Raw genomic sequence first — 14,029 nt, forward strand, 5'->3', positions numbered from 1 at the left:
TCAGCTGTCCCGGCTGTGTCCCCTCCCAACTTCTTGTGCACCCCCAGCCTGCTCGCTGGTGGGGTGGGATGAGAAGCAGAAAAGGCCTTGATGCTGTGTCAGTGCTGCTCAGCAATAACAAAAACATCCCTGTGTTATCAACACTGTTTCCAGCACAAATCCAAAACAAAGCCCCATACTAGCTACCATGAAGAAAATTAACTCTCCCAGCCAAAACCAGCACAGTGAAGCACAGCAGTATGTGCACCAACACATGGCAGCTGTCTCTCCTTGTGCTTTCCTCCTCGTTGTAAATGCCAGGCCATTTGGAGCAGCTTATCCTGCAGTGGAGGAGGCTAGCTAGCAGGAAGCAGTTTCCGTGCGCTAGCTCATCTTTGTGTGGCAACTTTGTTTTGCGTCCTGCAGCACAAGGCTTTCTCCCTGCTGCACAGGCAGTCAGCATCCCAGAAATGTGCATTGCTTTGTGCTCTGACAGCACTTTCTCCCATGGCGGACCCTTTGAAGAAGTATTTGGCAAGGTGTCCTGTAAGGAAAGGTCACGGTTATCCTCATTAATTCCCGCTTCTGGAGTTCTTCCTGTTCAGATTTCACCCTTAGCCTCGCATGCGCGTGCGAGAGGGCCCCGCAGCTTGCCTTCCCCTGTATAGAGCCTTCTGTGGGTAGTTTTCTTTTTTGTGTTTAAGATGGGAATGTGGATCAAGAGAGTGCTTTTTGTACATTGGGTGTAATGATGTGATCTCTCAGATCTTTGAAGTAGAAGCTAAATAGTAAGTTTTAAGTAAGCTGTTTGCGTGGTGTACTGAGTAGGTGTGATTTAGACGGAAATTCCTGCTTCACACAGTGAATTGTGACACCAAATATGTTTTGCTGTGAAAAACGGTTTTCTAATTATTTCAGTGGACTCCAGTTAAGATTTTTAACAAGTAGTTTCCCTTTCCTGACTTGCCAAGCATATGTACATAATGTGGTAAGATCACACAGAAGGGGCAGTTGTTCCCTTTTGTTTGCCATGGGTCTTAAAAGGTGGTGCAGGTATATCTGAACTAGGGATGAGATAGCAGTAGTCGTGGTTTTGAACAAGTTGTTGCAGGTAATGAGCAGTAAGACCTTTGGCAGGAAGTCTTTACTTAAGACTGATGTAAAAACAGGATTCACTTGTAGGAATTATGTTATGCTAACTGGTGCAGCCTGTGTCAGTGTGTCTTGTCCTCTAATACAGGGTGGCTGGATTCAAGTTTCCCACTTTATGCTGTGATGATGTTTTTGTTTGTGAAGTACCTGTATCAGAAGGGTTTTCTTTCTCTTTAAACAGAAAGGAGGTAGCTGGTAAAACTGTAGTGATAAAGTAAATGTACAACTTTTCTTGTGTGCCTATCTAGGGTAAGTTATTTGCTCATCTCTTAGGGGTAATAAGTTGGGTTTTTTTTCTTTTATCCTGTTAGGAGCTGACAGAAGAAGCAAAAGAAGGTGCCTTCTCCAATTTTCCTCTCTCCCAAAACACTATCAACCTTCTCAAAGGTTAGTTAACGTGGCAAAAGAAATTTCTGTAAATGTTTGTCCAGAATTGCACTCTGCTACCCATGCAAGCAGAGACAGAAGCCAAGGGTAAATTGTCCTAAATCATCTTACATTTATTGTGGAGTAAGAACACACACATGAGCGGTCACTGTAGATTCAAAGAATCTGCTGTTGTTAGTAGGAACAGAGTTTCTGTTTTGTTCCATTTCAAGTTCTGTCATTTTAAGGGGGGTTTATTCTTCCATGGTGTGGTTATTCCTACATATACATTCTAGAGACGGTGGTTTTCTTCTCATCAGTATCATTTTACTTACTGTGTATCTTTAGTTTAATTCCGGTATCTGCTGTCTACAATATCGGTTCTTAAATACATGTAATGGTGTTTCATGTATGAGGACTATTTGGCTCCTGTGAACAGATTGTCTCTGATTATTCTCATACTTCCAGGTATTTTCACATCTCCTCTAGATTAGTTTTATTGTGGATGTAACCACTGTAGATTTCGTGTTGTTCTCTCTGTTGGGAAACTGTGCAATTCTTGTTTCCCAGACAGTTATGCTAGTTGCTTTACATTGTCCTTGGATTGTTTCACTTCCACTGTGCAAAATCTCGAGAGAGTTTTAGAATATCATAAAATAAACACTGTCACCTCCTCCCCTGCCCTCAAAACCAAGCTACCACAAAATCTTGGGCTGTATCAGAAAAAACATTTTCTTTTTTTTTATCTTCTTTCCCTTCGGTTGTCTTATGCCAAACATCATAAAGAAGGCTTTATTTCATTGTGAATACTCAGCTGTGTGTTTAAGGGGGAATACTTTTTGATCTAGAGTAGGAGAGAAAATATACAGATGTGTATTTCTTCTAACTTGCACCTTCTGTTGTATACAGGATTTTACATGTCCTACACATTCGGGCTAGTTATATATGAGGGCTTCTAATTGTTTGTTCAGCTGATTCAGTAGAATCAGCACCTTTTAATGAACCTCTTTGGATTATTTTACAGCTCGAGGTGTAAAATACCTGTTCCCTGTGCAAGTGAAGACTTTTCAGCCCATATATGATGGCAAAGACCTAATTGCTCAAGCTCGAACAGGAACCGGGAAAACCTTTTCTTTCGCTCTTCCGCTGACTGAACAACTTCAGAGTGTCTCGCAAGATGGGAGAAGAGGCCGTTCACCAAAAGTAACTTACAGCCTAAGGGTTAACACCAAAACCTTAAAATATGGCAGTTTTCAAAAGTGATTTTGTAATTGCTTTGGGGACTTTTTTTGGACTTCTTTCTCCTTTATTGGTGTTTGTAATACTGAATGCTTTGCTCAGATCAGGAGCTACAATGTGACAGAGGTTTTGCAGCATCACAGTGATAACACATTTCACTTTTACGGTTCCTTGTGACCTTATCTGGGAGACTGCTATCCTCAGGAAGTTAGTGTGCAGCTTTGGGGTTGAATCCCCTGCCTCTTCTCAGGTAGTGGTTGAGTCAGCTGGACTTGTCTCCATTCACTGAAGTTGTTTCTCACTATAAATTCCACAGCGATAACTGAAGGCTTTTGGTTTTTTATTTTTGCCTCATGTCTGAAGACTCAACTTAATGGGTGCAAGTGGTGTTTACATTTCTACTTAATCATGAGATGGAATTGGTAACGAGATACTTGTGATCAGATATCATATTCCCACACAAATGAAGTGTATATGTTTATCATTAGACTGAAAACTGTTACAGTGTGCAGATTTGTTGCTTACTTCATCCTTCTATTTTATTAACTTTAAAAGTGATGTAAGTTTTAAAAGCTTATTGTCTGAAAGATTTCTAGAGAAGAATTCAGCCCTTTGTTTTATCATTTCATTCTTAAAACAAAATGGAGGGGGGAAGGATAGATACTGGAGGAAGGCAGGTAGGTGGAGAAGGAGGATATATGGCTAGAGTGCATCATGCTATGTATCTTTTAAGATCTTACCACTCCAAATTGTTTAGTGACTGTTCCTATCCTTTAATGCTGAACTGCACCTTCATTGTCCTTGGTAATGTTACTGCAGTGTCTATTTTATCTGGCATTAACTTAAGAAAAAAAAAATTGTTGTTGTACATCTCTGTTATCTTGTAATGCTTTGCCTTGTTTCCTCTTACTGGCTATGAGGCTGTGATGTGCAGGCTCCAGGTGGCAGGAAATATTCCTGGGTTGGTGGGGAGCTGTGGGCACCTCTGCAACAAGTATAGAATAAGAACGGGAGTACAAGCTGTTTGACATGAAGTAAACCCTTTTCTCCTAGCACCCTCTCCCAAGCACAGCTGCATTTTTGTCTCTCTTCACTCCCTCCAGGTGCTGGTTCTTGTTCCAACCAGGGAACTGGCCACTCAGGTAGCCAAAGACTTCAAGAATCTCACCAGGAAACTGTCAGTGGCTTGTTTTTATGGAGGAACTCCATATAAAGCACAGCGTAAGTAAATGCTAAGGAATTATGACTGGATTGGAGTTGACTTTCTCCAAATGCATTCCATGAATAAAACTGTCTTTTTTTCCCCCCTCAGAGTTTCACTTCAGTCAGGAACCATGACATTGCTTTCTAAGGAAGCATACAGCCTGGGTTGAATTATTTTAGTTCCAATAAATCTTTATTTAAAAGAGTGGTTGTAGGTCTGCAAAGTGACTAGTCCTTTTAGTTTCTTCTTTATTGCGTGTTTGTGTGGTTTTTGTGTGGACATATACCGGGACTAGACGACTGTCCAAGGAAAAGAGAGAACTGTGTATGTGCGTGTGGCTCTGTTTCTCTCCAGAGGTAGCTGTGAAAAAGAATTCAGCTGAAAAACTAAAGTGTTTTTCTGTGATAAAGCTCTGGAATTTTCTAATGCCAGCTCATTGCTGCTTGGAAATTGGCGTATCTTACTGTAACTTTGCTTGTGGTTTAGCTGTATTCCTGACAGAGCAACTTGGACTGCTATTAAGCTTACTTGTTTGCTACTCGGACTGGACGTAGTGCTTTATTCAGAGATTAAAGTGAAGGGCAGTAGTTTTTTGGTTCTAAAATTAGAAGTGTTGCTGTGTACTGGTAGCTTTTTACCTTGTTGTCTCTTGGCATTCTGACACTGTCCTTGTTTTTCTGTCTTTTCTTCCAGTTGATCTCCTTAAAAGTGGCATTGATATTCTAGTGGGAACTCCTGGACGGATCAAAGACCACATTCAGAATAGCAAGCTGGAACTTTCCAGCGTGAAGCATGTTGTTTTGGATGAAGTTGATCACATGTTAGACATGGGCTTTGCTGAACAAGTGGAAGAAATCTTAGGATTTGCTTATAAAAAAGGTAAATTCTGACATCAGGAGAGGAATAGAGGACAGTGCAGAAAACACAATTATGCTACTTTGAAAACTGCTGGTGCACCCTCAACTTGAATCCTTTATGTGACGCTAGTATTGGACCTCAAGAGGAAGGGGTAAGGTAGAGTTGAAAAAGGTTCAAAGCAAGGTGACAGATGGCTGAAGGGCTGGAATGGCATCTCTGGGAGGGGGGAAAAAAAAAAGGCAAAAAAGCAACAAACCCAACCCAACTCCGTAAGCCCTAGTGTTCTTCATCCTGAGAGAGGTGACTGAGCATAGGGTTAGGGTTATAATGTGTCTGTACACTTGTGATCACACAAAGTTGACAACTAGGGAATATTTGCTCTTTTCTGATGTAATGGGCATTCAGCGAAACCACCAGGGAGCAAGTACAGAGCAGAAGGAGGTTATTTTAATACTGTGAAATTCCTTGCCACATTGTACTAATGCCAAAAGTTTTGAAAAGTGACTTGAATTACTGGAAGTAGAAATACCAAGGATTACTAGAAGCAAGGGTATCACTTCTGGCTCTGGAAGCCACAAAAAGCTGGTTGCTGGCAGTGTTTCTTCACATCTTTGTTAACTGCACTTGACTACTGTTGGAGAGAGTATATGAGCTTTATGGATCTTAGGTTTGACCCAGCACAGCCACTGTCTTTTTTACTTGACTGTTACATTCTCCCCATTTCTGCAGAGTTGGTCTTTGTCCTGACAGCCAAAAGTACAGATAATCTCCTAAAAAAGGAAATCTGTATAGGTTTTGGAAGACTTGTCATAACTATTCAATCTTAAAAGTTTTCTTCAAACTAGAAAATAAATTGCAGGGAATAATAGCGTTCTTTTGCAATGTGTGTTTCTTTCTGTCTGATCCTGTGGAGCTATGAAGGCAGGTTAAGCTTTTTCAAGATACTGTTTGGTAAACTGTTCTTACCTGGGGTAATCTATCTTGTTATATAATTCTTCCCCCTGGTCTGCAGAGTGTCCTTTTTAGCCTGCCTTTTTCCTTTGCACATAGCCATACTGTGCACAACTAGTTAGTATTGGAATAGCAGACAAGGAGGGATTGAGACGAGTACTTTCAGGTATGTGGGAGGACTTCAGGCACAGTCTAAACCATTTTTAGCAGATGATCTAGAAACACGTCTTGCATTTCTTCTCAGGCAGGATGAAGGATTCAGTTTGGTCCAGTTAAAATTACTGTAATTTTGCCTCTGGTGTCTAAAGGGTATTAAAAATGTTTTCATTGCTTCTAAGTTTTCTTCTTGTAGCTGACTTACTGCACATATAAACCTCTCAATTTGAGAGCGACTCTTGCTTTTTTTATCAGTTCTCAAGTTTCAGAGTCTGTTGTGATGACTGAAATCAGTGGCCTTTCCTTCCAGATTCTGAGAACAACCCCCAGACACTGCTGTTTTCTGCAACTTGTCCACGATGGGTATATGATGTAGCAAAAAAATACATGAAAGATGAGTATGAACAGATTGACCTGATTGGAAAGAAAACTCAAAGGACTGCCACGACTGTGGAAGTGAGTGATTCTGCTGCAGAGCAGTGCAGGTCCTGAGAGTGTGTGGTCTGGATGAGATGGGTTCTGTATTGACTTTACAAATCGGGGTGTGGAATGACCTTTCACATGATTGACACACAAATTTTTTAAGCAAAGCTTTCATATGGGGGCAGTAGTTTGCAAGCTTAAAAAAAATATCTTTCTGTGTTCATTTTGTCTGTCCTGTGCGTGGCTTAGATTTAACATGGATGCTTATCATGTTTGTTTCCTAAACAGCACTTGGCTATACAGTGTCGTTCATCTCAGAGAGCAGGAGTTCTTGGGGATATCATTCAAGTCTACAGTGGCAGCCATGGGCGGACCATTGTCTTTTGTGAGACCAAAAAGGAAGCAAATGAACTGGCTATGAATGCTTTTCTCAAACAGGTATTGGGGGTCTGAACAGAGAGCCGCAGTTACGGATATTCAGGGGTTGAATGCCCTGAAATAAATACGAGGTTGCAACTGTGTGGATGAAGTTGTTTCTGTGGGTGGTTTTAAGACTTATGAAAGCTGTTTCTGAAAGTAGAGGTTTGCAATTAAAATACTCTCTTGACTGCGATTATGAATTTATTCCTTTGGCTTTAAAATCATGCAGGACTGGATCAATGGAAAATACGCAGCTTATGCTGAATAACCAGGAGATAGTAATAATGGTAATAAACAGGAGCTAGTATAGTGCACATATTCCATCTCATGTTAGTGTGCTCTTTGGATTCCCATCTCTTAATGGCTTTTATTCTTTGGACAGTCAGTATTCAGGAAAATCCAACTAATGTGGTAGAACACAATGTCCTGTTGTCCTTGGAAAGTCATTTAATAGTTTGTTCAGACCTCAGGTGATACGTTGAGCAGGTTTTCTATGCTTGCTTGAATTAGCACCTGTTTTTTTGAGAGTGGGGAAAGGTGCTGGATTTTTTTCAGAGAAAATCCTGTTTGATACTAAATTCTAATTTATGGTGAAGGAGCAGTGGTGGGAATACATGGTTTGCCCAGTATTTGATAAATATCATATACCATCCACATTAAAATCTTGCAGCAACAATTTTTGTCTGTTAGTCCTACTGCTTTCAAGTAAATCCAATGACTTTGTTCTTGTGTCAGTATGTGACGCTTTTTTCTCTTATGCTAGTAAGTTCTGCTTTAGAATGTTACTCAGTTGAATTCTGAGCTTGTGACTGTCCTCTTTCTCCTTCTCAAACACTTGGTCTGTTGCTTGTCCCATTAAAAGTGGAGGTCATTCAGATCACCTGTAGGGTTTGGGAGTGCCCTGAAAACCTCACTTCAGCTTCTGTGTGTTTTGGGATGGGTTCCCAGGGAGGGGAGCAAAGTGTCCTGCTAGATCTTGACAAGCACTGCTTAAGTAAAGTTGTTTCCATTTGTTCCAGTGGAAGTGAAAGCTGAAGTGGGCCCTTGTTGGCATGGCAGACTGCAAATTGTACGCTCTGCTGTTGGTATGCTACAAATAATAACATTATGGTAAAACTACTGCTTATGAGCATTATTGTTGCAGAGAAGGATCAAACTACAAAGTAGGATGCTTTATATTCCTTTGGTATCAGCAGTGTAATTATTTTCTGTTGCTCTGCACAATGTTTTGGGTTTTGTAATTAAATGTCTTTAGATACTGCAGCCTAGACTCCCCTGTTAAATGACATCTTAATGGTTTGTTTCACTGACAGGATGCCCAGTCATTGCATGGTGACATTCCACAGAAACAGAGAGAAGTTACATTAAAAGGCTTTAGAAATGGTGTGTTTGAAGTTCTGATTGCAACAAATGTAGCTGCCCGTGGTTTGGATATTCCTGAGGTTGACCTTGTTATACAGTGTTCACCACCAAAAGTAAGTCGTTAGGGGAAACTAAAATTGTAATTTATTTGTTTGTGGCAGAACAGTGGGTTATTCCTTTGTTTCACCAGAAGTATGTTCTGATTCACAAACGAAGTGGATTTTTTGAAAATGCAGGCCTAGAATTTCCTAGTTAAGCTTTTATATTTTGAGCTTTGATTAAAGTAGAAGTGATGGTTTTCAGTTACTCTGGAAAGTCGTAAGATAGGTTTTGACATTGTTTCAGCATTTCTGAATCCCTTCTGAACATTGAGTGTCATAACAATTCTAAAATACTCCTGCTGCCTTTTCTTCTTTTGAAACTCCAGTGGAGCTTTTTATTTTAAGAAAACTTATGTCAACAGTGTTTGTTAAACCTGAGGCAGCATACCTTGGGCAGGGTAGCATACGCAAACCCGAGTGGTTTGTGTGTAGTTACAAGTTTGGGTATAGAAACACTGCTTAGGCTTCTGAATTAGAATTTAGCTTACATTTTCTCTCTTACAATGTATAAATGTCAACAGTTTAAATGAGATAACGTTTTCTCATGTTAATCTGAATTTCTGAAGGATGTTGATTCCTACATCCATCGTTCTGGACGTACGGGTCGAGCTGGCCGGACCGGGATCTGCATTTGTTTATTTCAGAGAAGAGAAGAAGATCTTCTGAAACAAGTTGAGCACAAAGCGGTGAGTTGTACCTCAGACCTCTGCTTAATGAAATTATTCAGCTCCTAAAAAGACTCTGCCACTGTTAGACTTTGTAACCATGGGCTGTTTATCAGTCCAGTATGGGACTCATGTCCCATAGACTAGGAGGCCTAAAATGTTGATATTTGGTAAGTGTTTCTAAATGCTTTTGTATCAGCCTGCTCTAATGTCTCATGAGTTTTCCCATGTTGGCAGTACTCTGTTGATGTCCGCAGGCAGACTGTGACAGGAATGCATGAAGGAGACCATGCCTCTCATTACAATCTGCATGTAAATTGGTGTAAAGTAGCTCCAGATTAACAAAGGCGGGAACTTAAAAGCTTTATTCTAGCTTTAGAAATAAATTAAGTAAAGGCTGTGTTGATGTTCTAAACAGTAACTAGAGGTCTCAGTAAAATTACTTAGGTAGGGTTGAGTTGTAGAGTGCTGAAAATACCTTTAACTGTAATTTGTTTTCTTGATTTCAGGGGATTACATTTAAGCGTGTAGGTGTTCCCTCTGCTACGGATGTAATTAAAGCTTCAAGTAATGATGCCAAAAAGTAAGTTTATTTGCCTGTTCTTAGGTGATGTCTAGAGATGTTACCAACAACAATGCTGTTAATGCAAAGCTTTAAGAGATCAGACCTGTATGTGAGCATGTCTTTGCCTATGTCGTAAAAATGAGCTGCTCTGCATGTAGACACTGACTTGTTTTCATAAGATGATATCAATAAACCTCATTGTGCTTGAATGTAGACCTTTTCATAGCACATAATGTTCTCTAAGTTCTTGCAAAAATTAACCTTTGTTTATATCATCAGAAATCAATAGCAGAACAGGGAATTACTGTCATGAGGGGAAACTGATTTTGTCCGCTCAGGTGATACAGTAGCAGTGTCTAAAGAGCAATACTTAGTATAATGAGGAGTTACTCTGCAGTAGTGAGGGTGTTGTAGTCCTGTGCTATGTTTCTTTGTATCGTTTTATTCTCAAGGGTTGTGGTTTTTATTCCATGCAGCTGTTTACATTTGCTCCCCCACTGGTGGAAATTGCATTGACAGAGATTATTATAATTAGCGAGGATTTGACCAGTGTAAAGGAGATCATGGGCATGGTGTTGGGTTCACCGCGTACTGAAAAATGGTAGGAGGTGCTGGTGTACCAAAAATAGCATTAGAAAAATAGTTGTTCTCAGTTTCCCAGCTTGTTTTCACTGCCTCTCCCAGAAGTAACCAATTTAATCAGCTTGCACTGAGGGCCAGAAGTGCCTTGCTCCAGCCCAGCAGTGGCATTGTAGTGGTTTGCTTCTCTTCCTTGTGAAGTAAAAGCAAGGGATTCTTGGGTTTGCTGGCAACACTTTCTTGTGGATTCTTGGGTACAGCCTTAAGAATGCTGATATTTTAGAGCCTTCCCTTGATGTTTCTATCAATGCTGTCAAACGTGCCACGTTGTACATCCTCAGTTTTGAACATGTTTCAGGAGGCTTGGCTTAATGAACAGAGAAGGTGGGTATTCAGCATCCTGAAGGTGTTGAGTTAAATGAGTGGTAGTGAAGCATGAGCATGATAGCCAAGGCTTTTAGAGATAATTCATTAATCTTGAAAGCTCTCTGAAGTCTATGTCTTAAACATGACTGCACTTCACACTGGCCTTTGCTGATCTCTTAAACTTTTGTTGTCACCATGTAGGTTGTTGGAGGCCATTCCTCCTTCTGCAGTAGACTACTTCAGGAAATCTGCTCAAGAGCTCATAGATGAAAAAGGGGCGGTTGCTGCCCTGGCTGCAGCTCTAGCCCATATTTCTGGGGCATCTTACATACAGCAGCGCTCCTTACTCAACTCAACTGCGGTAAATAACATTATACCTGTGTTACAAGAATGGATAAATGAATTGCTTGTGTCCAGTCCAAGTGTGGCATCTTCTTCTCAGGCTCTTTCAGTAGGGTTTCTGAATAGCTGTTATCTCCAGCTTCTGGTTTGTTGCTCATTCCTTAACTGAAATCAGCTCTTACTGGCACTCTGCAGGAAACCAGAGAAATTCAAAATCAGTTAGTAAATTTTCTTGTAATGAGAGTTAAAAGAATTTCTCCAGAGATCTAAGTGACAGAAGACTTTGATGCTTTAAAAGAGTTTAACTAATAACATTTTACAAGCTAATAGATTGGTTCGTGCTATTGTAGTTTTCCCTTCCCAGGAAGCTTTTACATTTCTGTAATATTTCAAGTAAATCTAGCATGTGATTACCTGATTTCAAAGAGATCTTGACAGAAGAAAAGTACAGCCCTTCCTTTTTCTGATGCATTTAGGGAGAACTTGTCCCAGTTCGTTGCTTTGCAACACAGTTTTGGAAATAGCATGTGACTGGACTGTGCTTCTTGTATCAGTTTGGGGTTTTTTTTACCCTTTTTCTAGCGGCAACTTTCTGTATGTGTTGAATAAATGTGTGTCTGCTTCTGGCTAAAATACAGAAATGCTATTGGCCTTTATATCAACGGGCAATCCTGGGTTAGATGGATGCCTTCAGCTTCTTAGGAGGCTTTTAGTTGCTTCACTTTTGGGAAGCTGATTTCTTAGGATTAAATACTACATTACAATAACAAGTTATTGCATAGTTCATTAGTTAGTGAGTTACAGGCTGTCCAATGAAGTTTAGTCTTGTAAATTATTTTCTCTGTTTCCTGAAGGGCTTTGTGACCATGGTGTTAAAGTGTTCAATAGAAATGCGTACCATGAGCTATGCCTGGCGAGGACTAAAAGAACAGCTTGGTGAGGAAGTAGATGCCAAAGTATCTGCAATGCGTTTCCTCAAGGGGAAGACGGTAAGATGGCCCAACCTTGGGGAAGGAGGGTGGGGGTGTGTGTGTACACGTATGGCCAGTTTTTGCAGTGATTGATGCAGGAGTTCTGAAGTACCAGTATACAAATATTGATACCTCACTCTATCCCTACTCAATTTCATTTCTCAGAAAATGGTAACCTATCATGAGGCCCCCTGTAACTGCTGTCTATGTATACAGTATAAAAAAAACCCCAAAACAAAACCTCACAGCTAGTTGAGTATTTTAAAAGACACTTATTTGAATGGAGACATTGCTCCTAAATGATAATGCAGGAATTCTCTCCTAAAAAAACCAAAAAGCATCAGAGATATGTATATAGTGGGAGTGGTTGTTGTGACCTTTATTCTTTCATTGTAAACTTGTGCTAACACTATATACCACTGCATTGAAAAGACAGCTGTAGAGCAGGGCAGTGACTGACTGCCTGACCTGATCAGTACAGTATTCACCTGTCAGCCTGGCTTCTGACACTTGTCTCCTGTGCAGGTGTGTTCTCGAGAGCTTGTGGTGCCAGATGATGCCTGTGTTAACTTTCAAACAGACAGGCTGATTGCAGGCAATGCTGCTGTCAGCACAGAGCATTTGAATCTGCATTTCGTTTTGAGCTTTTGTGTTTTAACTGCTTTTTTTCTTCAGCTTATAAAAAGCTTCCCCTAAAAGACCATGGTTTCTACAGTTAGTGTGTATGAGCAGTTGTGGGTGCTGCCTGTCTGGAGTTGTGTGTCTCTGTTCTTGGATATATCTTTGGAAAGCAAATGCCTCTTTTTTTTTTTTTCCCCCCTGTTATTATAGGGTGTGTGCTTTGATATCCCTGTTGGCGAACTGAGTAACATACAGGTATGTTTTTGTAGCCAGAATTGGCTTTGGAACCTGGTGATTTGGAATTTGGTGATTGCCATATATAGGATTGAATATAGGGTGATTTGGGAGGATAAGGTTTGTGTTTTAACAAGGACATTGCATAGACAATACAGTCATTAGAAAGAGCACAGCACAGTCATTAGAAAATACCATCATGCCTCTTTCTCGTTTCAGTTCTCATTATATTACCCGATTTTATTAAATAAAATCCTATGTTCTTTGGCTACTCTGGGTTTTGACCTCTCCGGTGTATTTGAGTTAACGAGTTTTCTGTCGACTTCACTCCCTCTCGTTCTTTTGTGATCGTTTATCCTTTGTCACAGGACTGTGAGTTGTCTCCCAAGAGGGATCTGCCTATCTATTTTGGTGAGGGTGGGGTTTGTCTGGAAATGGCTTTGCATTCGGTGTTGCTTTTAATAACATAAGGTACCTTGGAGACACCTGCAGGCACATAAAGTCTCGTTACATTGGTCTTGTTTCAGGAACAGTGGAGGGACACCAGGCGCTGGCAACTGTCGGTGGCAAAGGAATTGCCTGAGCTGGAAGAGTACCCCCAGGAGGCAGGACGGGGGTTCTCCAGGTTCGGAAACGGGAGGCAAGGTGACGGTGGCTTCAAGAGAAACAACTGGTTTAAGAATGGAAACCAGGGACATGATTTTAATGGGACACTTGATTAACCTCTGGTACAGATATGGGACTGAGCTGATTTTTATCAAAAAGTAAAAGCCTGTTAGACATTCCTCTTTGTCTTTATTCCTTGATAAAGCAGCCTGTCTTTGAGGATGGCTAAAAATCATGTTTGCTGAAATGACTGGTTTTTTTTGAAGATTTTTCTTTTTGCCCAGCAAACCACCTGCTGCCATTTTCCTGCCGTTAAATGCCATACGTGTCTCGAGGGGTGAGCATTTCACCGGAAACTCAGCGCTGTGGGAGATCAATGCTCTTCTGAACATGTAGTTACTGCACCCTGCCTGTTCAGCAGCCCTCGCGTAAAAAAATCTGGTTCTAAAAAAAATTTTTCTTCAGAAAAATTTGAGATCAAGCCCCTCAGCACCCTTCCTCGAGAGCGTCCCATGGGGGGTGCTCCCGCTTGCCAGTCGCTGTATGCTGATTCTGCACGCTTGGCACCATTTGCCCTCTCAGGAAGATTGTGGGGAAAAACGCTCAGAATTTGAAACTGCAAGAGAGGAGAGAGGGCATGGGTGCTGGGGCTCTGGTGGCCACGGGGGTGCTCCCGCTTGCCAGTCGCTGTATGCTGATTCTGCACGCTTGGCACCATTTGCCCTCAACCCCGTCAGGAAGATTGTGGGGAAAAACGCTCAGAATTTGAAACTGCAAGAGAGGGGAGCGTGGGGATCTGCTGCGGAGCCCGCACAGCGCCGGGGTCCGCTCCCCGCTGTGGTGGCAGGAAGGGGGCGCCGCTGCGGCCG

The 14,029-nt window shown here is 41.2% G+C and overlaps 1 protein-coding gene across 1 annotated transcript in view; it reads left to right on the top strand.

Annotated features, from left to right (window-relative positions):
• Positions 1-13,339, top strand: part of LOC103908204 (nucleolar RNA helicase 2) — a gene marked incomplete at its 5' end in the record, with an annotated part of 14,277 nt that extends 938 nt beyond the window's left edge. The window contains 13 exons of the mRNA XM_009290538.2: positions 1,443-1,518; positions 2,522-2,700; positions 3,840-3,957; positions 4,634-4,819; positions 6,216-6,361; positions 6,617-6,766; positions 8,062-8,223; positions 8,778-8,897; positions 9,386-9,459; positions 10,588-10,747; positions 11,583-11,717; positions 12,531-12,575; positions 13,082-13,339. Coding sequence (XP_009288813.2) covers positions 1,443-1,518; positions 2,522-2,700; positions 3,840-3,957; positions 4,634-4,819; positions 6,216-6,361; positions 6,617-6,766; positions 8,062-8,223; positions 8,778-8,897; positions 9,386-9,459; positions 10,588-10,747; positions 11,583-11,717; positions 12,531-12,575; positions 13,082-13,276 — 1,746 coding nt within the window. The remainder of the gene's footprint in view (positions 1-1,442; positions 1,519-2,521; positions 2,701-3,839; positions 3,958-4,633; positions 4,820-6,215; positions 6,362-6,616; positions 6,767-8,061; positions 8,224-8,777; positions 8,898-9,385; positions 9,460-10,587; positions 10,748-11,582; positions 11,718-12,530; positions 12,576-13,081) is intronic.
• Positions 13,340-14,029: the final 690 nt, after the last annotated feature.

Source organism: Aptenodytes forsteri, unplaced genomic scaffold, assembly GCF_000699145.1.
Source record: "Aptenodytes forsteri isolate BGI_AS27 unplaced genomic scaffold, ASM69914v1 Scaffold349, whole genome shotgun sequence".
NCBI lineage: Eukaryota > Metazoa > Chordata > Aves > Sphenisciformes > Spheniscidae > Aptenodytes > Aptenodytes forsteri.